The 27,585-nt window shown below is 40.0% G+C and overlaps 1 protein-coding gene across 16 annotated transcripts in view; it reads left to right on the top strand.

Annotated features, from left to right (window-relative positions):
- The first annotated feature begins 1,758 nt into the window (after nt 1–1,758).
- Camk2d (calcium/calmodulin dependent protein kinase II delta) overlaps nt 1,759–27,585 on the top strand; it is a 243,671-nt gene continuing 217,844 nt past the window's right edge. For all 16 annotated transcript variants that reach the window (XM_051185550.1, XM_051185545.1, XM_051185543.1 and 13 more), the window contains exons 1-2: nt 1,759–1,971; nt 3,548–3,642. In XM_051185550.1, the coding sequence (XP_051041507.1) occupies nt 1,907–1,971; nt 3,548–3,642 (160 nt within the window). In that variant the 5' untranslated portion in view covers nt 1,759–1,906. The remainder of the gene's footprint in view (nt 1,972–3,547; nt 3,643–27,585) is intronic.

Below are 27,585 nucleotides of genomic sequence, written 5' to 3'. Positions count from 1 at the left end.
GAGTGGGAGAGGTCTGTTAAGAAGTATGAGCAATATTTGCAAAACCTCCAACAGAAAAGCATTTGAAAATTCTATGACTAGCTTGAGTACTTGAGTTCAAAGGCCACTATAAGCGTAATAGCCCTTCTTTAAAACAGGAAATAAAAGAATTAGGAACGTGCCTGACAGTGAGCAAGGAGCCTCTCAGAAAGCCTAAGCCTATACACAATCTCTATAACTGAAAGTTATCTATGTTGTGAACTTTTCAGTGTATGATGTAATTCTATGCATGAGAAAATTAGCACTAGGAATGCAGGATTTTATGGTATTCTGTAGAACAAGTGCAGCAAAAACAAACAACTGTTCATTACACTTCTGTTTTCCATCGGCCTCTAAATCTGCAATTGCAACGCTTATTAAAGACTCAGAACCAGAGGGAAGGTCCAGAAATGATCTTAGGAACCAGTGACAACTACCTTCTTGCATGCTAATTATTTTCACCATGTTAATTATTAAGCAATAGTGGCAGATACGCTCAAGAGCAGGCACATTCTTGCTTGAACTCATCAGTGGTTTTCCAGGTAGCCACTGATGGAGTGCATTCCTGTGCATCTACCTGGCCTGCTCTTTGAGAAAGCAACTAAAAAACTCACGATCTTCCTCTCCTTGTCCCTTCTGCTTATGCAAAGCGAAACAGGCTAGACACACTCACGTGATTCTAATGACGTCAGCCCCCACTGGGTCGCGTGACCCGCAGCCAACCTTCCAAATACCCCACCCCCTCGCCACCAGAGTGGGACATCTCGCGAGAACCCTTCTTACTATCAGAACTTGCTGGGGTTACAAGGGAGTTACTCAGGAGAGGAAGGAAGGTGTGGCAGAGTGCTGGGCTTTTTGCTTTCATTATGTTAGGATTTATGGCCAAGCAAAGGCTTATGGGGGTTGTCCTAGTCAGGAAAACAACGGGAGAGGAGGGCGAAGAGGTGACAGTAAAACCTGAAATGAAACGTGGCGCCCGGGCTATCCTCGCCCCTAGCTGAGGAACAGCGGGGTCGCAGCAGAGGTGGCCTGGGCTGGCAGCCGCCGGCCGTCGCTGCGAGCCGGGAGACGTGGGACCCGGGTGGGGAACCGCGCCCAGATGCAGCGAAAGCATCCCTGTCCCTGCTTCCCCGGCACCGTGGCTGAGTGGCCGGCCTAGAGACGTCCCCGGGGTGGGAGCTGCGAGTCTTCCCTCATCTTCCCTTATCTTCCCGACCCCTGGTGGGTCACTGCGACATCCCGGTCCCTGTGCCCTTAAGTGCGCGCCCGCTGCTCCGCACAGCACATCCCCTCCCTGAGTTCTCCTTAGACGGCTGCGGGAGAGCAGCCCGTAGGGACGCAGCTGGAGTCGCTAGAGGGAGGTGTAGGGCCGGCGAGGAGGGGGCTTCGCAGGGCGGGGAGAGGCGGGAGGAGGCGCCGGGGAGGAGCTGCGGCGGCCAGCTTCGCCCGCCCGAGCCGAGCGCACTGTGTCGCCGCGCGGGTTCCCAGCCTTGCGGCCCCGTGGGGAGCGCGGGCCAGCAGCGCCGCCTCCGCCTGCAGGAGCAGCCGGCCGGCTGCTCACTCTCGGCCGTCGCCCGCCGCCCCGGGCGCTGCGCTGACCTCGCCCTGCGGCCCGCCTCGGTGTCACCCGCCACCCCTCCTGCCGGCCCCCGACCCCTTCTGGAGCGCTCTGTCCCGCGGCCGCAGTGGGAGGAGGAGAGATCGCGGAGCGGGCTGGTCTGTCCACCGCGCCCCGCCCCTGCGCGCACTCCCTCGCGGGCGAGCTACTTTCGGACAAGGAAAGTGAGGGCGGCCCCGGGTGACAGCGCGGCGGCGCCAGTCCCGGGAAGCCGCGTCTGTTCGCGTGTCGACCGTCGCGCTCCCAGAGGCGCACTGTCCAGACCCCGCCATGGCTTCGACCACAACCTGCACCCGATTCACCGACGAATATCAGCTCTTCGAGGAGCTCGGAAAGTAAGGGTCCCTGCCTGGCATCTCCTCCCGAGACCCCTGTCTCCCTCGTGGGGGAGAGGGAGCCCGCAGGCCGAGGCGGGTGACGGACCCCTGGCTGGGTGCGGGTGGAGCACAGAGGGGAGGAAACCCCTATCCCACTGTGACGGGTACCTCGAACCCCTAGCCCTCTTTTACGGGGTCTTCCACCTCCACGGGAGACTTGGTGAATTTACGATCTCTGCAGTTGTAGCTGTCATCCTGAGAAGTGTGCGCGCACGCGAGTGGTGTGTGTGTGTGTGTGTGTGTGTGTGTGTGTGTGTGTGTGTGTGTGTGTGTGTGTGTGTGTGTGTGTTCGGAGAGGAGATGCATGCAAAATACATTTATCACATTTTCGGTAAATAGATGACTCCTGCTCAGCCCGCGGTCGGCGCGTCTGCCGTCTGACCCAGGTTCGGATGAGCTGATGAGCACTGGCTCTTAGAGATGGTGCCATATTTATCGATGCCGAAAGTTCAACTTGGCTTGGTGGACAGTCTGGTTCGGCATCCAAGTAGTTGTTCTGTCCAGGAAAAGGGCCACCCAACAGAACCCACCACCCTGCCCCATATCCGCTATCCTTCTTTGCACTAAAAGATTCGCTCACCACCATTCTTGTAGGATTTTAGTATGTCTACATCTTTTCTGAGAAAATTTATTTATTCAGGCAGGGGAAAAGCCCCCCAGAGCTCAGGAAGCGCTCCCCAAGGGTAGCCTAGCCTTGTGGTTGTGTAAAATGACCTCCTCCTCTTAAGTGCCAGAACTTCTTGTAGATATTAAGGAGGGACAGGGTACCTATAGAAGATATGTACAGGGGCGACCAGAGACCCAGCCGGGAATGCCGATTTACCAAGCATCCAACCCCAAACCAGTTCCTCTATTGCTGATTTCCACTATTAGGGAAAAGATGCATTTTTGTGTGCGTGCTGTAGGTTCGTACAGTTGCATAAAAGGAAGTGTAAGCACTTTAAAAGGAATGAAAATGGTATCTTCATAGATGATCTGCTATTGAAACATGGAGACATGTCGGAAGAGCAGCTTAATTCAAATCTCTCCCCTCCCCCAGCCCAAACCAGGCAGAGAAAGCACCTTTACCAGGAGCTGGTAAAGCACACCAGTGAGCCCCAGATTTATGTTTTAATGAAAACAATCGCCATATTTACCTACTTGGAGCCACATTAATTATTCTCCCTACCGAAATAAACAGGCAGATTCCCCCCCCCCCCATGTTCCCCGGGCTCTGCTCTTTGCAAGGTTTGCTATGAGCATTTGGTGTTTTGTGAGAGTGAATTATGAAATGTTTTAAAATTTTCTGTGCAAACAAAAGTGGTCATAATTGGCATTTCCTTTTATTTTTATTAATAATGTGTGTTTCCAGTCAATTAAAATTTACTTTTAATTCTGGGTTTGCCAGAAAGAATTGTTCATTTTCTAGATAATGCTTGTATTATTTTGATATTTGACAGACCGCTAGAGACCCATGCATATGTTCAGGTTTGTAAGTTTCTAAGTGGATACTAGGTCTGATTATACTGCTGACTTGCTAATTATTGGTTTCCAGGGGGGCATTCTCAGTGGTGAGAAGATGTATGAAAATCCCTACCGGACAAGAGTATGCTGCCAAAATTATCAACACCAAAAAGCTTTCTGCTAGGGGTGGGTATTTTAAGCCACATTTATTTATATATGTTAATTTTGTATTTGTTGTGTGGATTGGTATTGCCTTGTAAGTAAATGTAGCATGTAGTTACAACTGAATTTTAAACTAGGAATCATATTACATAGTGATATTTTTCCTTGCCAAATGTCCGGTCTGTATACTTTGAAAGTAAATGAAAAATATATAATTGTTATGGGTGACTTAAAATGCTGTCTTATGGGCAGTAGCATAAATAAATATTTTGCAAAGCATACGAACGTGATGAAGTGCATTTTGCTTTTAGCTCTAGTGTGAAATAACTTTCAGAGGGATCCTAGAATGGAAAAAAAATGTAAGTCTCATAACTGCCATAATTCCCTTTCACTTTTGAGATTAAAAAAACAGGTCATGGTTCAGTTGAATATATATTACAGTTATAGTTACAGCTGAACTTAATACATCAAGGTATATTTAACTTCAATGGCTTTGGGAAGAAAAAAAAAGATCATTGATGTAATCTAGGAAGTTAGCTTAATTTTGATGTGCGTAGGTTAGGCTTTTAACTTGGTCTTCTGAGTTAAATTTCCAGTCAGACCATACAGTATATTTTACACCTGCAGTTTACAGCCATGAAGATAATTCATAAATAAAATTGTTGATATAAGTTTTTAAAAAAAGCAACTTGGAGAAATGTGCTCACATTATTTCTTTTATTATATTTTGTTTAAAATCATGCAGAAACACGTAGACTGTTACACATTATAGTGACTGCAGGTGCATGTCCAAGGTATTTTCATGGGAATTTATGGTTTGATGAAATTAAACTGAAATCAAAATGAACAAAATACCGCACCCCATCTCATCTCAGTGACCTGGTTTATTTTAAGTAATGAGAGGAAGTTCCATTACAGTTAGTTTTTTCCTCGTTGAATACATCTTTCATGACATGCCACTTAAGGATGTCTGGGTATCACTGCTTTTGTCCTTTGCTGTGGTTGAAGGATTGCAAATGCTACTTTTAAGATGTGCTATATGTTTCATCATGTTGACTTACTTGAATGGAGTTCTGTCGCAATTTTCTTCATCTGGTTTCCACAGTTATGAGAAAGAACTATATGCTAAACTGCCTGCTAGCAGCATGGAGTTCTGGTATGAAAAGTAATGAAGAGCGAGCTGTGCTAATTACATTTCCACTTCTGGCCTCCACTTCACTGGAAGGATTTTTAAGAATGACAAGGGGTGCAGAAGTATAGATGCCAGTTTAAGGGAAAGATTGTTATTTCTTCTGGTGTGAAATGTACTCTGGCAGTGGTGGGCTATCATCAATTTGGAGGGGGTGTTACCATGCCTATTCAGAGTCTTTTAATGGCTTTGAGTCCCCCCCCCCCAACAAAAAGAGACTGGTAGTCACTTTTACTAGCTTTATTAATCAGGCAGTAACTTTTAGCCTCTTCAGCTCGTACTCCCTAGGGCACCCTGGCAGTGAATCAGGCTCACTCACTCCCTCCTCCTCTATGGGAGAAAGGTGCCCCAGCCTGATCGGCTCCTGCACCCTCTTCTCCGTGCCATTCTGCCAGTGTCCCGCATCTACTCTTGGTAAGCTTTCCTCTATATACCTCCTTCCTGACTCAGAAGGCATTCTTCTCTCCCTTTGCTACTTTTTAGTTATTTATTTTTAGGTGTGTGTGTGTGTGTATGTGTGTTAGTTATACATGTGAGTGTAGGTGCCCAGGAGGCCAGAGATATCTAGTCCCCATAGTTGTGAATCCTCAATCATATATAGCAGGAACAAAACACTTGGTTCCTTAGGAGCAGGAGGATCCTTTATCTGCTGAGCCATCTCCAACCTTTTTCTCTGCCTTCCCCCCCCCCCAAGAAAGAACATGATGTATCCTGGAATGATAGACTCTGGGCTTCAGCCCTGATTCCTATAGCTGCTAGTCATTGTGATCTTAGGTAGTTTATCCATTTTAATCTGAACTTCAATCTTTTCTTCTGTAAAATGGGTTGAAATAGAGCCCTTTTGTAGGCAAAACCACAAGTACTCATTCAAAGGGATATCAAGGATGTATCAGGATACAGTCACAGATACAGGACAAGGTAAATAGCTGCCTCCACCACTCAGCAGATGAAGTACTGCCTCTGTTGGATCAGGTAGTTCAAGGTCTTGGGCGGAGCAAATGCCCACAGAGTTTTGATTGGCCTGTTTGACTTAGCGTATAGTGTAGAGTGGTGCCTACACACAGTATGCTCTCAGTGAATATCAGCTGCCACTATTATATGATAAGAAGGTAGTAATGATGAAATTGCATTGTTCTTTTGAAAGGTCTTTGATAGGAGGTGCCATTCTGTAAATATGTTTCTCTTATTGGTTAATGAATAAAGCATTGTTGGCCAATAGGAAAGAAGATAGGCAGGACTAGGAGACTAGGAGGAGAGAGGAAGTAGTAGGGAGGAGATTCAAGATGGAGGACGGAGAGAAGAACGCCAGCCCCTCTGGTAAGATAAGACCACGTGGAAGTACTTAGATTAATAGAAATGGGTTAATATTTAAGACAGAGTTAGCCAATAAGAAGCTAGTAACTGGCCTATAGAATTATACCTATTACAGTGTCTCTGCGTGTTATTTGGGGCTGGTGCAGTGTTGGGACCAGATCAGCAGGGCAAAAAAAAAAAAAAAAAAAAAAAAAAAAAATCTCATAACAGGTCTTACTCAACATGAAGACACTTGAGAATTGTCAATCTAATGACAGTTCTGATGTGGTCCAGTTCATATAGTGGCTCAATTGCTTGATGTGTAAATTTTATTCAGTCATTTCCCTTTGTAACATCTCACAAGTGGGAAAATTTGCAGAGTGAGTCCCATAAGACTCATTTACGGGTTTAGTGAATTTTGTGAGAACCATATCTTAACTTGAAAAGTACCTTGCCAATTTTACTTATTACGTATACATAAAGATTATAGCCATTTCGTATAAAATGCTCAGCAATTTTATTTTATATCAGCACACAACTACGGGTAGTTATAAGAAAAGATTTATTTTGTAATGCATATACTCGTTTCAGTTGTACCCATATTGAATAACAAATTATTTGAAGGAAAATAGCATGTTTTCACCATTTACATAGCATTCAAATATACAGCATTGAGGACATGGGTGGGCTTTAGGACAGAGTGACTAGAACAAAGTGTGCTTATTACATTATTTGTAAAGTAGTTATGTACTTTGTCTATTGCTGAGAAGAAGTACATACTGAAATCTGTAAAGTGTATTCAGAGACTGTGTTTTACGTTGTAAATTTTGGAAGCTGGAGAGACGGCTCAGCAGTTAATAGCACTAGCTGCTCTTGGACAGGACCCAGGGTTTGATTCCCAGCACCCACATGGTGACTAAGAACTATCTGTAATTCCAGTTGCAGAAGATCTGAAGTCCTCTTCTGATCTCCATGACCATTGCATGTATGTGGTGCACACACTTAGATGCAGGCACAATATCCACGCACATAGAACAATAACAAATATTATAAAATATACAATTTAAATTTTCTTTTAATAACACTTCTTTTATAATAATTTAGTATAATTTTTGCAGGAAATTTTTTATAGTGAGAAAAATTCAAAGGAATTTGAATTCAAAGAATTCAAAGAATACCATGTTTATATTTTTCCAAGAAAAAAAAATTTTGGAACTCCATTAAACACTTGTGAAATGGACAATTTTTGTGCAACGTTTTGTTCATATTATTTGATATAACATGACTTTGTAAATCTAGTCCTCAAGGATATATGTTTTAAAGACAAGGAAAGTTTTACCATTCAACTAATGATTTTCTTTTTAATTTCCATTTGTGCTGGGAATGTAAACTAGGATCTCACACATGCTTGGCAAATACACGATCATTAAACTATGTTATCTGCCCTCAGCTAATGTTCTTTAGCTCTAACAGACTAAAAGAGAAAGTGCCACTTTTCAATAAATCCAGGGCTATGAGGGAAATTGTCAAACATTTGGCTGGGTTCCTGCACAAATTTGCACATTCCTCTCTGCTGTCACTCAGGCTTTTTGCTATGCCTAGACTCTCTCTGTTAGTCACACGCACCGTATTTGCGAGAGTCAGAGTCTGTTGAAGAATTTCTTTGCATTTTCATTGCATATGCACACAGGGCATTTGATATTATTATTATTGAGCATGTAAGTCAGTGGGCTTAGTATATCTCATTTGGCCACTTGTTAATTTTATTTTTAAAGCTCCCAAGCATGGCTAACATTTGATATCTCATATGTGGTTTACAAATTCTGAAAAGTTGTTTCAATTAAGCATGGCTAGTAAGTAGTGATTAGTGTCAATAAAATTCATCTTATGTTTTTATCATAGAAATCAGACAGTCTGTCATTTTGATTCAAGCAATTAGATTAGTGCCTATCAAATGCTAACTTGTTCCGGTGTAGATATTTTGTCTATCGTCTGGGTGTGTTTAGAGCTGTAAGCTGTTATTAGGTGATGTGAAGACAGTAGTTTAATCCTCACTAGGCTGGTGGTTATGGTCACAAGAGCCTTAGAAACAGTTCATGTGTTAGACAGTGCATTTTAAAACTTTTCCATAGTATCTATGACTTCTTGATGTCCATTTTCTAATATGTGATTTTATCCTTAGAACGCCCTTACTACTACACAATCAGACATGTCATAGTTAATGTTTTTATAAGAGAAAAATTAATTATAAGCTTGAATTAACATGTGACATAGAAGTACTTTTTTACAGTTACTCCATTGCTAAAATTAACAAGTTAGGTATCTGTAATGTAGTAAATCATTTTAATTTTATTATCCTAAATCTATTAGTTCCTAATCTCATAATTTTAATAGTACACAAATCAGGAAACTAACTACTTGACAGTGTATGTGAATTGAGTGTTGTATCTATGCCCCTAAGTAATAGTTTTATTTGTTTGTTTGTCTTAAGAAAGATATCAAAAACTGAGGCTTGCTTCCTTCACTTTTTGCATTCAAGCAGTTGAGAAATTGTCATAGTCTCTTCACTTTATGCCTACTTCTTTGAATCAGAAGAAGGACTGAGATAGATAGAATGAAATTCCAATTCTATCTTATTGATTTGTCAGTTCAAGACCAATTGAACAACAAAAAACGAGTATTTAAAATAACATTTTTAAAAAAATTAATAAAAGTTGTTTTCTGTGTGTGGGCCTGAAAGTAGCATGTGCTATTCCTATTACTTTGTGTCTTGTTACTATGTTTAGTCATACTTATTTTCTTGTTTTAGAAAACTTTTATTTGTGTGTGTGCGCGCGCGTGTGTGTATGTGTGTGTATGTGTGTGTGTGTGTGTGTGTGTGTGTGCGCGCGTGTGTGATTTTCCTCTGTGTGGGTGCAAAATGTACACATTTGATGCAAGAATTGGAGATGTGTGTGAGCTACTGTGTGGGGTGCTGGGATCTGAACCCAGGTCCTCTACTAGATCAGAGTGCTGTAACTCTCTGATTCACAGCTCTAGACCCCATTTTTTTTTTTTTTTTTTTTTAATTGGGCTGGGACCTACCTTTAAGTGTGATTAATTTGGCCAGTGAAACTCCATTGAAGAAAACAAAGTTTTCCTTTACAATCAGATGTCAGTTGACTAGGGGGTGGGAGCCTGTATCATTTACCCATTTCAGTGCTGGGGCCCCGCCTGCCTTGAACCTGTGCAGGCCTTGTGCATGCTACCAGTCTCTGTGAGTTCATATGTGTGTCATTACTATTGTGTGGACAACACTATCTCCTTAGAGTCATCCATGTATTGTTATGGAGGCCTTAATATTGAACATTTATTTTCTTCAGTAAATGGTTTAGATTATTGTTGATAGTCAAAGTAGTTAAATGGTTAAAGGCTTTTCATCTATAACCTGGAGATATTGTTTTCTGCTTTTCAACAGTAAAAGAGACTTAATAAACAGTGTGATGTCAGGTACCTCTCTGTGATATTAAAAATATTGTCAGTGTGTCCCAGACTGCATGAGACTGCCCATCCACAGAACACCTTTGTTTATACATTTGGGCGAATGCTTTCATTCCCTTCCACTTCTTTAGGGTATAGTATATTTTACAATGTTTTTTATATTTCACTGGCAATTAATAATGGTTGTGGTCAACAGTTTGCTACAGTACATTTAGCGAAATGTCCAGAAACACATAAATAGAGTATTAGCAGGCTTTTAATTCTTAGCACCTGCCTATCTATTGACAACTTATAGTTCACTTCCTTTTATAGGTTTTTAACATGTTCACATGGTTGAAGTAAGCATTGAATAAGTTTTAAATGTGATTATAGCATCAGAGTACTAGGAAACTAAAGACTGCACAAACAGACATCACAGAACATACAATGTGTTACAATCTAGCATGAATAAAATAATGCAGGTTCGTAAAAGAAGAAAAGATGATTTCTTCCTGGGAAGATCAAGGAAAATTGTTTCTGCTAGTATAGATTTAATGAGGTTTAAAGTCATAATGCCTCACTGCAATTTGAAGATGTTGTTCAGAACGGATGAAATATCTGTTTAGAAAGAAAATGGCATTGGATAACTGCAGTAGATTTATTTCAATTGTTCATACACATACAGGTTTTTTTTTAATACAATCTTTTTAAAATTTATTTTAGATTTTGTATTTAGGGAATTTTGAGATGGATTTCATTCTAGTCCAGCCTGACTTGGAACTCAGTGCATTGCTGAGGGTAGCTTCAAACTTTTGACAGTCCTCAGGGAAGATAAATATGGGCCACCACACCCAGCTATTTTATTTTTATTTTATTGTGCTGCTGGGGATTGAACCCACAGCCTTGAATACACTAAGCCAGAAGAGCTCTACCACTGAGTTATAACTCAGCCCTTCCAGGTGAATTTACTTTAAGTAACGCAGGGCCATTTTTAGCAGGCAGAACTGCTCTGATTCAAGTTCAGGTGTGCTCTATAATTGTATATAAATGCAAGGAGCTTTGTCAGTTTTTGTATTTAGTCACAGCCCTCCCTATTCGGATACTCTCTTACTCTCCCAATCAGTAATGCCATCTTCATCAATGATAATGTTGAAAAATGAAATGATCTTAGTTGTTATTTAAAGAGTGCCTTGCTTGTGACACAGGTGCTCATCCGTAAGACACTTAGTTTCATTTTGTTCAGTCCATATTGCTTCCTCCTAGAAGCATATTATCATCTTGGTTTTGTTTTTAATTAGATTATTATTTTTTAAATAGGAAGCTGAACCTTTTCCATAAGGCTTCAAAATTAATAGGTTGGGGCTGTAACTCGTTTGGTACAGTGCTTTCCTAACATGCAGGAAGCCCCTGGATAAGCCAGACATGAAAGTATAGGCCTGTAATCCCAGAATTTGAGAGGTGAGGCAGAAGAATCCAAAGTTCGAGGCCATCCTTGTCTCTGTGATGACTTTGAAGTCAGCCTGGGCTACATAAGTGGGATCTTGTTTTTTGTTTGTTTGTTTGTTTTGTTTTGTTTTAAGAGTAAGGGGTACAGTGAGAATTTCAAGCCAGTTTCTCTTGCTTGGAGTCTTTCCATTGTCCCTACCCTATGGACTCCTGGTACCTAGGACTGAAGTCTTCCGTATTTGCTTGTATGGGCTTGGCTCATACAAAGCACCACATCTTACTCCTTTTTACATTTCTGTTGAAGTGAGGCCCTGCCTTGAGTCATACTTTTTGGAAAATACATGTAGAATTCCAACTTGTGAGAAAAGAAAGCATTTCAATTACTATGGTAACATAAGAGCCAGTCAAAGTTTCAGATATCTGTGTGGTATTTTTTTTAGAAGGAAAAATGATACAGTGGAAAATGTTATCAAAATGCTAGGAAAGTGATTACAGAATTTGTGTTCTTAGGATTACTTCTGAATGGCGAACTTTGTTTTTTCTCTTTTCCTTTTCTTTTCTTTTCTTTTTTTTTTTTTTTTTTCTGCAGAGAAAAACAGCCATTTCACCAAAGGAGGAATCAGAGACATATACTTAGGAAGCCACTCTGGTTTTCTGGTTCACTCTGTTTAACCAGTAAGGAACAGAAGACAATTTTGTTATTTTGTAGTTTTTTCTTTAACAGCAGTATTGAGTGTAACAGACTCAGACAAAAACAACGGAGCTATTAAAAGGAGAAAAAACATTGTATCCAATGTGCATCATAAAAATAGGTGTAGCAGGAAACAGTACAGGTGTCCAGGACAGGTGTCCAGGTGACACATGATAGTATTGGTTAACAGTTAATCTTCTACTGAAGGTGCAGTCAGCTGTTTGCAGATTACATGGGGATTTAAAAGTTTTATTCCATATGTTTTGGCATATACAGCTATGTATATTTCATTTTGAAACAATAATCTTAAGTGCTCAAAAATCCTCTAGTTGGCTCGGACTAGGGTGTGTGCTGTTCTTTTGAAACTGCATGCTCCTTGCTCATCTTTATCCCTTCTCTGTCCAGAAGTCAGTTACTGTCCCTAGTGATTTTAGGAGTGAAACCCTTCCCAGCCTTCCAGTTGATTTTTAATTAACTGAAAAGATCTTCAGTAATGGAAAACTTACACACTCACTATATAGGTTAATTGTATTTTCTTTTGTGTTGTATAATATAGATTCATAGAATAAAAAAGCATTCTTTTGTGTATTAATGTATCATTTTGGGCTGGCAAGATGCCTAGGTGGGTAAAGGAGCTCATCCCACAAGTCTCATGGTTGATCCGATCTCTCCTCTTTGACATTTACATTCACTCTCACACATACATATAATCATAAAAAAAATACCATTTTACCTTTTCCATGAGGGTCTTCAAAAGATACAAAGTATTTGGAATTTTCAGTAGTAAATTGTTTTTATGTTAATAGGCTTTTTGCAGAAATTTTATTAATAATGATGACTACACATTGAAAAATTAAGAATAATTTACATGAAATGGGCTTGTTAAATATGAGGGCTGGAGAGGTGTCTCAGCAATTAAGAACACTCACCTCGCTGGCAGAGGACTGGGGTTCAGGTCACAGTGTTTTACACTAAATGGCTACCACCTGCCTGTAACTTCAGTTGCAGGGGATTTGAGTCTGTCTTCTGGACCCCATGGTACCCATATGTATGTATGCGGACACACACATACACAGAAATAAAAATTAAATAATTTTAAAGAAGTAATATAGCAAGAGCAAATTTATTAGGATATCATTCTACCCTTCAAAGTTTATGAAAAGTCGAGTTATGCCATATTGTGCTATTTGTATTTAAGTTAAATTTGAAGTCTTGATGGGGGAGCTAAACAATGTTTGTTTCATCACTATTTCAGCCTCAAACTGTGAACAGGTCGTCTACTTCTTTCTTCCCCGAATGGTGTCTGAATTTCCCCCAGTATTCCAAGCACATGCCGTTGTCTTTTCCTTACCCCATCTCAACACATTCTCTGTCACTTTGCTGTTTGTGGCAATCATTTCAATTGGAGGTCAGTTTCCTTCTTGCTACAGCCCCTTTCAATAGTTTACCAAACAGGTAAAATGTGTTACATTTTTAACACACACACTTTAAGTCAGTTCATCCTCAGACCTTTCAGCAGTGAGTTCACTGTGTGCATCTTGATTAGTTCTTACTGACACAAAGTAGAGAGTTTCTGTCCTCTAGAATTTCCTGACCTATGGGGTGGAGGTCAACCTGGACAATACAGAATTGTGGGAGGACTGTCAGGAGGGAAGGTCTTTGGGGAGATTGTGCTTTGAGTTAAGACAGGCAAAGGAAGCCTGTATACAAGAACAAGGAAGTCAGTCCCACCCTAGGGTTAGAATGTGAGCCATGCTCCAATCTTCCTCCTTAAAGCCCAGCTCAGGTGCTGCCTTCCCTCTGGCATCACCTCTCACTCCCCCTCATTCCTGCCTAGCTCTAGAGGGAACTGCCTCTCCTGACCACAAGTCTTTTGTGTCTTGGATTGCGTGTGGTGCATAGCCTTTGATCGCAATCATGTATGTTCCAGTTTTGAGGTATTTGTAGAGATTTCGTCACTTACCTTAGAATCTACCCACTATGGTGATTGCTAGGATGCAAGCACTTGCCACTGTTATTTACTCTTTCCCTGTAACTTGTGATCTTTACTGTGGTAGACAATGGGTACAGTTTAAGCCATAGTTTTGCACATTTTTTTTTTTTATCTTTCTGCTTTTTAGTGAGTATTCACAGATGAGTAGTGCCACGGGGGTGTTTTCAGACTTCATCATATCGTCACGTTGCTTCCTCTAGGCTTTGTCTGTTTCTATCGGGACATTTAATTATTGTGTGCTACCTAAACTGAATTTTGAAGAATTATATCTTAAGTTTCAATTTTGTGTTAATGAAAAAAAAAAAAAAGGTTCTTTCCAAGTCCCATTCACTTTACTGGGTACAGATAAATAAAGGTGCAAAGGCAAAGACCTCTCATGGTTAATGGATCCAGAGTTAACTAAATCACCACTGGAACTGATAAGTATCGAAGAAGGTGTCCAGGTTCTGAACTCTACAGGTACAGGATAGCTTTGGGGCTGGTGAAAGGTCAGGGAGACTTCTTTGAAGAGCTGGTAGCTGCACTGGGTGTTTCAAATTCACAGGCAGATCTCCGTGAGTTCAAGGCCAGCCTGGTCTACTAGTTCCAGGACAGGCTCCAAAGCTACACAGAGAAGCACTGTCTCAAAAAACAAAAACACAAAAACATAAAAGAAAACAACCAGTTCCAAATAGCTAGGAAAACAAGCACATGAGATATTATGAGAGTATATTATTGGTGAGAAACAATCCAATCAGAAAGTCCCAGCAAAGGATTTAACTCCCATGAAAGCAAGCAGAACCTGGTAGAAGGAAGTGGGATTCTTTCACCTTCTGTAAATCCTGGAGTGGCAAGCTCCCCTGGAAGGATGAAGGGGAAGGATGAAGGGGAAGGATGAAGGAGCTGGATCCAGAGATGTTATAGCCCTGAGTCACTAGACATGAATAGCTGAGAAGAGAGCCAGGACTAACTTACCAACCTCTCATTCTGTTATACTTAGCTTTGGGACAAGATACAAAAACAGTAAGAGCAACTGAGTAGAAAACAGAGGACTGAAACTAATCAGATTTTTTTTTTTTTTAAATCAAGTGTTATAATAGTGCCCAAGAGAAAGTTCTGTTTGTATTTATAAACCTGAAAAACTAGTCTGCAGTTACAAGTGTATTCTGTGACTGTTGCAAGAACTATTGGAGGAGCCCACTTAAATCCAAAGGTGGCTAAGCCATCTAAAATTGTGTTATGGTATTTATTTTCAGAATGCTTGTGTCAGGAGGAAGGCATTGCACTAGTCTTTTCTGATCAGAAGAAAGAGTAAAATGCATCCCAAAGTCTGTTCTATTGTGGTCTTGCTAGCACACGTTTACGGACCAAGAGCTTTTAGCCTCACATTTGTACATACTACACCCAACTGCCACTTTCTTCCTCTTCTTCCTCCTCCCCCACCCCAGCCCCTTTGCTGAGGGCCACAGAGTGAGAACAATTTTATTCCACAGTTTTAAATTTAGCAAACTAGGAATTTCTTATTCCTTATTTCCATCCCTTAAATAATGAAAAAAGATCATTCATTCACTTAGAAGACTTCAGTCTAAACATTTAACCTCTCTAGGTTGGCTCAGCCATGTTAATTTTTCTTTTTTTTTTAAAAATAATAAAAATTTAATATGTAAGGGCTCTGAGTTTTATTTTTATCAAGGTTTTCATGGTTCTAGTTAAAGGGGGAAGAAAGATCTTTGTTTTATCCAATGCAAACATATAATTCATAATAATTCAACTTTTTTTTTTTTGTTTTGTTTTAAGTTGAAGTAGAAACTTTGGGTATAGATCAGAAAGCCACATCTATTGACTTGAAGAACAGTGACTCAAGATTTACACAGTCATTGGAAAGATGGAGGGGGCATTCTATTTTCAGAAGTAGCATTTTACTGTCAATAGCCAATACTGTCCTCCAAACTTAAGTAGACTCAAGACCCACCTTCCTCTAATTTGGAAACAAGTTGTGGAAATTGCTTTCTTGTTTTAACTTTGACCATTGTTCTCTATGTGTCTGTTGTATTATCAGGAAAAAGCAAAGTTAGATTTAATTTCTTCTTGGTTAATTCTGTTTGAAAGAAAATCATTTGTAATGCTTTACACTGGCAGACAACTAGTTCCAGGATTGAGTGTTCCTTCTACTCATTGTGATGATCCTGATGCTTGTAACTCTTCTGTGGCAAATGGAGTTGGCACTAGCATGAGTAAGGATGGCTGTGGAACAGAAATCATTATCTTTTAAGTGATAACGACTATGAAAACTGAAACTGATGCTTGTTGTATTACAGATAGAGAGTCAGTTCTAAAGTATGTTTTGAAGGAAATCCAAATCAAATAACCACAAATTTAGAACCAGCAGTGTTCTAAATCCCCAACCCTGTAGAACCAGCAGTGTTAACAATATGCTCATACAGGGTCAATTTTAAAAATATGTAGCTTTGAGAGTATACTTTCTTCTCTTCCCTGCATGTAAATGATTTATTTAGTTTGTCTATAATAAGCTTAAGGGGAAAAGGAGGGAGGAAGTGAGAAGTGAGTATTTGAGAAATCCTTACAGCTCATACTAATGCATATTTAGCACCTTTCATTCAAGGATCTTAAGACTTCCTCTAGTTGAGATCCACAGTGCTTCTGGAACAGGGGTGAGGAGCGCTTAGAGATTTCCTGTGTCCAGTGCTGTTTGCCTGCCTCTCCTCAGTGGCTTGTCACAGATATATTCTGACACACCACATTCCTTCCAGAGCCTAGGAACAGATGACACAGTTACCTGCTGGAACTGCAGAGAGATTATGGGAGCAAAAGTGATTACCTTCATTGGAATCTCCTCCATCTTCTCTTCAGATCAGTAACCCTATTTCTGCAAAACTGTTCTATCCTGGAGATACTTGATATCCTACTTTATTTACCCCCCAAGAAAAACATAAATTTTAATTTTCTGAAAGATGCATTAAAAATGATATCTAGGGCATTACTTAGTAGGAGGGAGTCAGTAGTGTAGGTTGACACAGGCAGTGATGAACTCTGAGATACTGAGATCCAGTATGCTTGAGTTAGTAAGGGGTAACAAGCAGTGAACACAAAATGATGAGGGGGGCTTTAGTCCAGGACTCCTGGGGAGACTGAGAGGTATCAGCTGATCTTGGTGAGGGAAGATGAATTATGTTGGAGATACAAATGCTAGATTTAGGATGAAGTACCTAAAAGAACAATGGAAACTGGGTGCGATATTTCAGAAAAGACCTTTGGAAAGGGCAGTGCAATGCACTACATAGGTTTACAACATTGGCTCTGAAATCTGGTCTCCAAGATTCAAGATTTCATCATCCTTCTGGTGGCTTTGGGGAAGTTTCATAACCTCCCCAAGCCTTGATTTCTCTGGCACTTGAGTGGGCACTTCAGGTGATGTCATTTATGATGTGGATGGATGGATGAACTGTGGAACAATGATATGTTTAGTAGATAAATTGAAGAAGTGGGGCTGGTTAGAGGGGAGAATGCATGTGCCAAAAAGGGTAGAAAAAATGGGGAAAGTGAACTTCACATTCCTCAGTAGGGAATTTTTGCAAAAGCTGGTAATTGTGTGTACTGCTGCCGTGAGGGTCAGCCTTCCGCAGCTCAGGGATTGAGGGAGAATTCACGGAGTCAATGAACTAATTACTCAACTTGACTTTTCTGTCTGAGGGAGTAAAACGTTCTGTGAGGCCAGCAAAGGGGATAAAACTTACCTCTCCAGTGCTGACAAAAGGGAAAAACATATACACACTTTTTTTTTTTTTTGGCAAAAAAAGAAACACACACCACACACACACACACACACACACACACACACACACACATATACACACACATCTTTAGGGACTCTCTATCATCTTCTCTTTCTGTTCTTTTTTTTCTTCTATCTTTCTTGATGTCTTCCTTCTAAATAACTATGTTTTTTTTCCCTTACAGCTTATATATCCCAGAAAAATCTCTCAAGCAAAATAAAATTTATAATGTGGTAACATTCTACTTTTTAAGTGAATGACTACAATGAATATAGTTCAAAAAATGTGTTTCCCATTCCTCTTACATGATTAAACATCTTACATGTAATCGATGAAAAACAAATTATCCCAAGAACCCACATAATTCATATCTGAGCAACTTCTTACAGATTAACAGAGTGTAAGCAAGCAAGCTATTTTTCTCAGCTATTTCTTATATGGGCAGGCTGCATTTTGTGGTTACAAAGGAAGGATCAATCACTTTATTATTTATATCAAAAGGTAATCTTAAAAGGAATCTTAAAAGAATAACAAACCTAAGCAAAAACAATAATTCATCTATTTAAAATCCTCAGGGTGCATACCCTTTCATCAACTTTTTTTAATATCAGGAAACTGAGGACAGAAACAGGTACAAAAAATTAATCATCATCTTTAGTTATCAACCCATCCTAGCAAGAAAGGCACATCAGCCAGCAGTAGCCAGGATGCCATTGTTCCTGCTCCCTGACTCAAGGAGTCCACCACTCTGCTGCATAAGTATGCCTTTCTAAACTTTAAATTGTTCTCTAAGATTTTCTACCTCAAAGCCATTAACAAAATCATCTTAACCTAACCTTAAGTCATATTTAAAGTTTTGTTTTAGCTATTGTACACACATGAATACTTTTATCAACATTAAGATTAAAAGAATTTGAGCTAGCCTAGCTGCTGGGGTGAAATTATTTTACTTAATCATTAACTTAAGCCACATCCCTTAGTATATTTATTAAAGATCCTCAATCAACAAAATCCTATGTAAGCTAATACTATTACTGTATAAAAATCATTGCTTAAGTTAAACAGTACGGCTTAAGAGAAAATCATCTTTATAATAATCTGTAGGTAAAAATGCCCAGTAGAACAGGATATTTCCTTGAGATAATCACATACATTAAAGGCAGTGGGCATCTCCTCACACCCATTTACACCATGCCAGATACCAGAGAAAAATGACAACATGTAGCAAACATAGCATAGCAGTAGCAAGAGACATTGTGGGGCTGAAGCCCTCAGGGCCTTGCCTATTCCAAACTCACCCATTAGAACCTTGCTTCCTGATGGGCCAACCTCTGGAACTTCATTTGCCATCTGCTGCTCCGCTCCTCTGACAGGTCCACCAGCAGTGCTGTTAGTTTCTGTCAACTTGACACAAACTAGAGACACCCGGGAATTGCTTCCATCATATTGGCAAGTCTGTGAGGCATTTTCTTCTTCACTGATTTATGGAGAAGTGCCCGGCCCACCTAGAGTAACAACCAAGAAAAGACTTTGCATTACCATGGAGCAGAAATAAGTAGTTCTGCAGACAAGTTCATCTGGACTGTGCCTGTCTTAGTTAGGGTTTCTATTGCTGTAAAGAGACACCCTGAACACAGCAATTCTTTTAAAGAAAAACATTTGAGGCTAGCTTACAGTTTCAGAGATTTAGTCCATTATCATTATGGTGGAGAGCATGATGGCTTGCAGGCAGATGTAGTGCTGGAGGAGCTGAGAGTTCTGTGTCTTGATCTGCAGGCATCAGGAAGTAAACTGTGTCCCACGCTAGGTATAGCTTGAGACTAGGATACCTCAAATCCTACCTCCATAGTGACAGTTCCTCCAACAAAGCCACACCTCCTAATAGTGGCCCCTGCAGGGGTCATTTTCTTTCAAACCACCACACGACCATTAGCCTATACCACCTTCTCATTCTCAGGACCTAGTACATTGCATGGAAAATAATAAACATTTGCCAGTTAGATAAAGAAATAACTCTTTTGTTGAGATTAAAGAATGAAGTAATAGCCTGAAAAAAGCTTACTTATTTATGAAAATGGTGTCCAGGGGTTAGCAGCATGAATAGCAGTGATTTCCTAAGCCAAAGCAAACAACATCAGGGATAAATAAAGCTGAAGTTTGCTTGTAGGAAGAAGAAAAAGAATGAGAAATGTTATACAAGAAAGAGGAGAAAATTAGTAGTACAGAATCCTGGAGGAGACTGGTGTGAGAATTTGAAGTTAGCCAAGTGGAGATTGGAGGGGACAATCTTGGGGTGGTCTCATGGGACAGTAGAAAGAAGTCTACCAGAAACTATAGTGGTGAGAGCAAGCTGAACAATAGCAGGTAAAGCTAAGATAGTAGAATTTGCACCACAATGCTCCAGGAGACTCTTGCTACTTAGGACTTGGCAAGGCAACTACAAGTAATCTGTTTTTATTTGTTTTTTTTTTTTTTTTAAGACTTTAAGAAAATCTTATTTTTTTCAGTCTTACCTTATTTTCCTTAATTGGAATAGCTAGTGAGAACAAAACAGCTGGAAATTTAGTGGAAGCCAAGGCCTCCTCACCCATGGATGCTCTTTTATGTTACTTCCAGGATGCTTTTGGCAAAGAGAGATGATGAAATCAAAAGAGTAAATTGTATTTTCCAAGTGTAACTGCTAGAACGATGCCATTTTAGATGTAGAGTGAACAAGAACAAAAACAGTTGTTGCTTCCACCTGAAGACAAAGCCTGGTAGATCCGTGATTCATTATCTAAATGACATAGTTCCCATAGTTCTCTCAGTTACTCTCCATAGCAAAGACCTGCAGGCAGCTCTTGAGAAGCTAGGGTTGAGCATAATTGTATCAGCAGGAAAGCACTGTTTGTGGAGGAAAATTACTGTACATCTAAAGTAATATTTAACTACTGTAAAAACAAAAGCCGATTCGTTCCGGGTCTGTTACTATAGTCACATAAGGCTCATTAGGTATAGATGCTGTTCATGCATATTGACTGTTTGCCTTTCTTTCTGAATTAACCCTCTGGCTCCATAAGGCTTATGTTAAAAGGTACAAACAAGGATTGTTACTGATGTAGCTATGATTGGAATATGTTTGAATTTTTCCTTTTACTTAAAATATTGAAAAATGTTCCTGTTCAACCCCCATTCTTTATGCTATTGCTGTTTATATAGATGTTTATCATCTAATTATGCCCCTGATGTTGTTCTGCTTAACAATCCATTCCTCATTAACAAAACAGTACCTGAAGTTAGACTGCCATTCTAGAAAAGAAGACAGCATCTTTAGGCTTTGCTTGGATCCCATGTTACAGCTTTACATAGAAGTTGATTGTTTCTTATGGTGAAACTGGACATCATTCTCCCAATGATCCCAAGAGATATTGAGCTTTATCTTATTCCCAATATGTCGCCCATTATAATTTAGTAGCTTTCTGTCGAGCACATGCTAGATGCCGGTACAGTTCTTTGTCACAGGGATACAGTAGTGAAGAAGTAGTATGGAAGAAGTGCAAGGAGTCATTTAGGCAGAAAAGTGTTTTTGATGCTATGAAGAAAATTAAACAGGTATTTAAAGTTCCATAGCACCTCAAATAAAGATAATTTAGGTTGACCTCTCAGAGGATGTAGCATTTAAGCTGAAGCTTTAATAACAAGAAGAAATAAACCATGAGAAAATAGGAGGGAAGGTCATTCTGGGCCAAAGGATGAAGGTGACACAAAACATGCATAGGGGTAGAAAGAAAGTGAACACAGCTGGAGTGTAATAAGTAAGGAGGAAAAAGCGTGATGGTGTTGGATGGTGGGCAGAGCACAGCCTGACTAGAGTCTCTTACTTTCTAGCCTATGGGACATGTGGGGTACAAGTGGAAACAGAGGGTAAGTTTTGGAGGAAGATAATAGGGTCTGCTTGTTGTTGGATGTTTTCTGTTCCTCGTGGTCCTTCCTCCTGGACCAGTTTCTCTCCTATCTGCTGGTTCCCTCAGCCACTTATTAAATAATCATTCTGAGGCTTTTTATTAATTGTAATTGTTTGAGCAATGACTCAGGCTTCTTACTACCTAGCTCTTACAACTTAAATTAAACTATTTTTATTAATCTATGTATGCCATGTGGGTCGGGCTTTTACCTGTCTATAGACAGGTTATTTGTTGGGTGGCTGGATGGCATCTTTCTGATCCAGTCTTCATTTTCCTTCACATATTTTTTGGGTTTCTTGCCTGGTTCTATTCTGTATGACTATTGGCCAAATCAATAAAAACAACACATATTCACAGTATGTAGAAGAACATCCCTTATCATCTGCTGTTGTAAAGAAAACAGGAGGCTTAATGAGGAGGCCAAGGATTCACAGCTAGAATAACTATCACAATCTCTAACTGACATGAAGAGAAGAATAGATTTGGGTTGGGATGGGCAACCAAAAATTTAGGTTCATCATCCCCCAAAGAGCTATTTCACAATGCTACCTCTCCACTCTCAAATCTGGTAACTCCTAATCTATAGTCTTTAGTGGTTGGTTTTCTTCTTTTTCTTAGCATAGTTCTTTCAAGGCTCATCAAGGTTTATTGTTAAACAATGTTCTGTTCAGTACCATGTGTTTATTCATTTATGGGTTTATCCATTAGCTTCTTGGTAGTTGAGTTGATCCCCTCCACCTCACCCCATTTGTAAAATGCTGCCATGAGTGTTTTGTGTGCACTGGTAGGCATGGGTTTTTATTTCTCTTGTCTATCCACTTAGAAATGGAGGGAATACTTACTGACCTTAAAAAGTCAGGCATGGTGGCACCCTTCTGCAGTCCCAGTTTTCAGGATTCAGAAGCAAGGGAATCTGCAAATCAGAGGTCAGTCTGATCCCTATAGTGAGTTTCAGGCCACTGGGGGCTGGCTCTGCAGTTAGAGCTTATTGTAAAATAAGAATGCAAAGCACAAGCAATTAACTGAGAAGCAATAAAGGTCAAAGTCAAGTTTGTACTCTAGAAAGTGTCCGATTCAGTATGCTCACTCATTTAAAGTTTTGCAGTTAGATAGCTTGATATGTGAGACAGAAAGGAGTTTCGGTAAAAGACGAAGTGAGGCTGTGACCCTGGGTATAGGCAGGAGTACATCCTTTAGGAAGGACTTTATTTAGGCATTATTTTAAATTTACTGCCTAGAGGTGGAAGAACCAATGTCAAGGACGCATCAGTCTAACCTATTCATGTAGCAGCTCATCTTTCCCTGACATATCTCACCAGAAAGACCTTGGCGCAGCCCCTTTGTGCCCTGGGTTTTTGTTATAGCGCAGATGCCTGCTTCTCTTTAAACTGAATGGGAAGTTTCATAAGAGTCTTATTTTAGATTGATTCCCCTCCTTTTCTTATTGTGTTGGAGAAGTGTGTGCCTCTGCACATTGCCTGCTTTCTGGAGCAGAGGTTCATAATGTGTTGACACTGGCATAAAATTTGCTAGGCTTTTGCCTTTGCAATAAGAAGCTGTTTGGGGGTGTGATGTGGCAGCAGTTGAGAGCCTGTTGAAGTTTCACTCTCTACAACCTTGGATTTGTATGAAAATTGGTTAAATAAGTTTCCACTTTAATCTTTTAAATTAAAGGATGAGTTTAGGATTTCTTGAAGGCCTAATAATACAGTCAATATGCTACTGTTAATTTGTGTGTGTGTGTGTGTGTGTGTGTGTGTGTGTGTTTCATTCTTGATGAATTTCAGTAACTATTGCGGCATTGTCTCTTTCTCTCTCTTTTTCATGGGTAGCCTGACAGAGTGAGATTAACACATCTGTGAAACACTTCCATATGATGTGGTTCTCATTGCCACCAGCAGCTTGAAGACAGAAAAACACATTTAGGAGTGGATATTTTAATTCATAGTTAGCATTTGCTATGAAACTAAAAACTCAGTACTGTTGGCAGGGTGCTTTTGGTTGGATTGTATATTATATATGTTTACAATTAGATGCACATTTCTAAAGAAAAAATAATAAGCGCAGTTCCCCATATTATGTCTTTCAGGAGATGTTTTAATTTGTTTTAGAGAGTAGATTTATTTAATAGACCGCGGAAGCTTTTCAGAATTGATTACTCTCAATAACTTATTGGTGATGTGGAGGCATTCACATGGAAAAGTTTGCCAGTGTGAAATAGTGGGGATTGTGGATATAGCTCAGTAGCACAGCATTCACCTAGCATGTGTGCTGTGCCAGTTACTTTTCTGTTGCTGTGATGAAACACCATGACCATGACAATTTACAGAACAATGAATTTATTGGGGATTCTAGTTCCAGGAGGATAAGTTTCCATCCTGGCAGAGAATCATGGAAGCAGGTTATCAGAAACAACTGAAAGCTCACATCTGAAATCCAAGCAGGAAGCAGGGATGATGAAAAGGGAATGGCCTTAGTGACATACTTTCTCCAGCAAGGACACAACTCCTACTCCTAACTCTCCCCAAACAGCACCACCAACTGGGGGATGGTCTTATTCACACCACCATACTATATGTGCATATTACATTTATGGAAAAGAAAATGCCTATTCTTGTTACATTTTACGTGTGTGTGTGTGTGTGTATGTGTGTGTGTGTGTGTGTGTGTGTGTATGTGTGTTGTATAAGGATAAACATACCCATTGTCTATAACCATGACTTAGAGAGGGAGGGTTTATTTCCTCTTACAGCTTGTCTGTTACTCAAGAAATTCACAGCAAGACCTGGAATCATGAACTGATACAGAGACCACAGAGGGATGCTGCTTACTGCCTTCTCTCCATGGCTTGCTTAACCTGGTTTCTTATGTCATCCAGGACCACCAGTCCAGGAGGGGTGATAGCACTCACAGTGTGCTGGTCCAGCTTATATCCATTGTCAATGAAGCAAATGGGCTATAGGCTTTCACACAGGCCAATCTTGTAGGGTCGTTTTCTCACTTGAGGACCTTTCTTCCTAAGGGACTCTAGCTTATGCCAAATTGGAATAAAGCTGGACAGCACAATTGACCCCTTTTGAACTTGACACACAAACACATTATTTTTTAACCATAAACTTTCATTTCTTATTCATCCCCAAGACCTCGTACTAGTAGTACAATATAAAATTTTAAAAGTCCTACAGTTCTTAAAATTTCAAACACTCAAAAAGTTCAATCTCTCTAAAATATTCAGTGTCTTAAATTTTACAAAGTCTCTAAAATTGCAAAGTTTCTCCAAAATATCTAAGTAGCCTCAACTCTAGGCTCCAGTTAACAAAACAAAGCAAAAGTTAAATACTCCAAGAGGGAAGAGAAAAAGCACAGTCACAAACCATGTCCAACTGTGTAAAGCTCAGGCTTAGGTTTCTGGGACTCACCATCTTCTGAGCTCCAAAGAGCTTGCCCCAGCACAGGCAGCTTGGCCAGACTCTGTTGGCTCCACTTCAAAACTGCATTCGTCTTTGTTAGTCATCCAGTGGTATTGGCATCTCCAAAATGTTGACATCTCCATTACAACTTGGCTACTAATCTTCATGGCTTGCTCATTTTGTATCTTATACCATCCAGGACCTCTAGCCCAGGAGTGGCAATGCCATATTGAGCTGGAATACCTCACATCAATTGTCAGTCACCACAGATTTGTCTACAGGCCTATCTGGTAGGGTACTTTTTTTCAACTGAGATTCTCTTTACTGTAATGACTTTAGTTTTTGTCAGCATATCCATATGCATAATCACAAGTGTAGGCAGAAGTTTCCTGTCTTGGAGCCACTTGGTTCCAAATACCGTGCAGCTGCTTCCCAAATTACCACACAGAGGCTTAATATTACTTATAAATGCTCAACCAGTAGCTTAGGCTTATTATTAACCAGCTCTTACATTTTAAGTTAACTCATATTCCTTATTTATACAATGCCATGTGGAAGTAACTTTTCTCAGTACTGCCTGCTCATCTTGCTCTCTCTGCATCTGGCCAGAATCTCCTCAAAAGTAACATTTCCACAGGAGTCCAGTAAGCTCTTTGGCAGTTCCTGTAAGGTGACTAGATTAATTAAAATTGGTTTTTGAAAACCTCCAAGGGTTCTCTCTAACCTTATAATGTAATGATGAGATTGGTTCTCCTTTAAATACCTCTATCTGGGTCTGAATTTCTCTATGATCTGTTTTAATAAGTTTTTCTAAGACTTGTATATGAACCAACTTTTTAGGGATAAAACAAGAATGGTCAAAGCAATAATGTTATATAATTGGCATTACATAAACACCATCTAAGTTATTTATCCCCTTATTTAATTGTTCCATTTTTAAACTATCCACTGTGTAATCATACAGAGACCAAACTCCATCATAAATGATAGTGTTTCCCACTTTTTAACTTAGGACAAAACTCTCTCTCTCTTTTTTTATTTTTAACCAATTCCCAATTTTAAGAATTCACAATTGTCTCACCAAATTTGCTGAAGATAATGGTGAAAATGATGGTGAAGTGTGAGGCTGACTGTTGCTGAGTACAACAGTAGAAGCCTGAGCAGGTTTTCAAGGCAGCTCCCTAGTTTGGCAGCAGCCTGAGGAAGTGGTCCACGGAAGCTCAGAACCCACTGGGAGAGGGAGTCTGCTGTCTGAAAAATGCACACAGGGATCCCAGGGAGAAGCACAGTGTGTTGGTGGAGCTGCTAAAGGCAGAGAAGGCCAGTGGTGAGGGGCCAATCCTGGCAGTGTTTGGAGCTCAAGCACCTGTGGAGTTTGCTGCAGAGAGGCTACAACAGAAAAATCCCAGACTTGCTCAGAGGGGAAATAAAGGAAAACCTAGTTGACTAGACATTGACTCTGGCTGCATGCAACTTCAGCCTATGTTGGTGGCTGCAAAGCCACAGGGAAGTGACTTTTTCATAAATTCCTACCCCAAAAGTGGTACTCTGATGAAGCTCGATTTAATTAGTCTTAGCAATAAAACCCAGATTCACGTGTCAACATAAATGCTGAAAGATCATAAAAGCAAAGGAACAGCCATAGTCACATCTCTGAATCCTCATACTGAGAGCCTTTCTACGTCCTGCCTTATCACTTCCTGTCTCTGCCTAGCCTTATCACTTCCTGTCTCCTGTTTTGTACAGACCTCCAGACCTCTATGGTTAACTAGTGTCTAGCTCCACCCTCTGATCTCTAGGCAAGCTTTATTTGTCAGAACATAAACAAAATATCACACAACATACAAGACTTCTAAGACAGAAACCATTCACAACTTGGGCCAACTATTTTTTGCCAGAATCCACTAAAAATCATGACAACATGTTAAAAATATTTTGTGTGTGCTTGTTCCTTGTATAATATCTCATTTGTATTTTAAAAAAAAATCAACTGGAAATCTGAGGCTGGCTATCTTCCCCACATTTGTTTTTCCCTGTGAGTTTTTCAATGGGTATCTTTAAAAAGCCACCTGAAACTGTTATTTGTGGAGGATGGTCTAGAAGGGAGGGTTCATAGAGCATCTTGAGCAATAGTCTGGTCTACTTTAGGGAAAACTATTAAACAACTAGTTTAGTGATTTTCTGAACACTTTAACTGGCTATTTCATATAATCTGATTTCCTCCTCACAGTAGTGATTTGCAAAGGAAATACTTTGATACATTTACAGTAAATAAGCATTGAAGAATAACATGTAAAGGCTGGGCTGGAATACGTTCGTTCACTGTCAAGATCTCATTTAATGTCAGAGTTTCAGAGTCAGATTACAATTTGAATGGGGAAGGAGACCCGAGAAGCCCTTGAGGTGGTTTATTTTTTGTTTTAGTTCTCATTTGTGGGTGTCTTAAGTTTTCACATGTGCAAGGGATCAAATCACAGCTCCGATGCCTCTATGTCACAAGGTTGCCATTCAGAGATGGCAAAAAGTATATAATGCACGTTTTCTAATGCCATTATTAGGCTCTTATCTGCCCAGAGTGTCTCTATACCTTTCCTTTCATTTTAACTGTATTTAGGAAATGTAAATATTGCTTGGTTATTTCTTATGAAATTGTATATAAGAACACACATCTTTTAAAGGTAGAATTTACACATTACATTCCTCATTTATTACCCTCCGTGGCACTGCAGTTTCTCTCATAGACCATTTTCTCTGACATATTTACTCAGT

This window comes from Phodopus roborovskii, unplaced genomic scaffold, assembly GCF_943737965.1.
Source record: "Phodopus roborovskii unplaced genomic scaffold, PHOROB, whole genome shotgun sequence".
In the NCBI taxonomy this organism is placed as follows: domain Eukaryota; kingdom Metazoa; phylum Chordata; class Mammalia; order Rodentia; family Cricetidae; genus Phodopus; species Phodopus roborovskii.
Note: the sequence above shows the minus strand (reverse complement) of the source record. Positions and strands in the feature narration are given on the sequence as shown.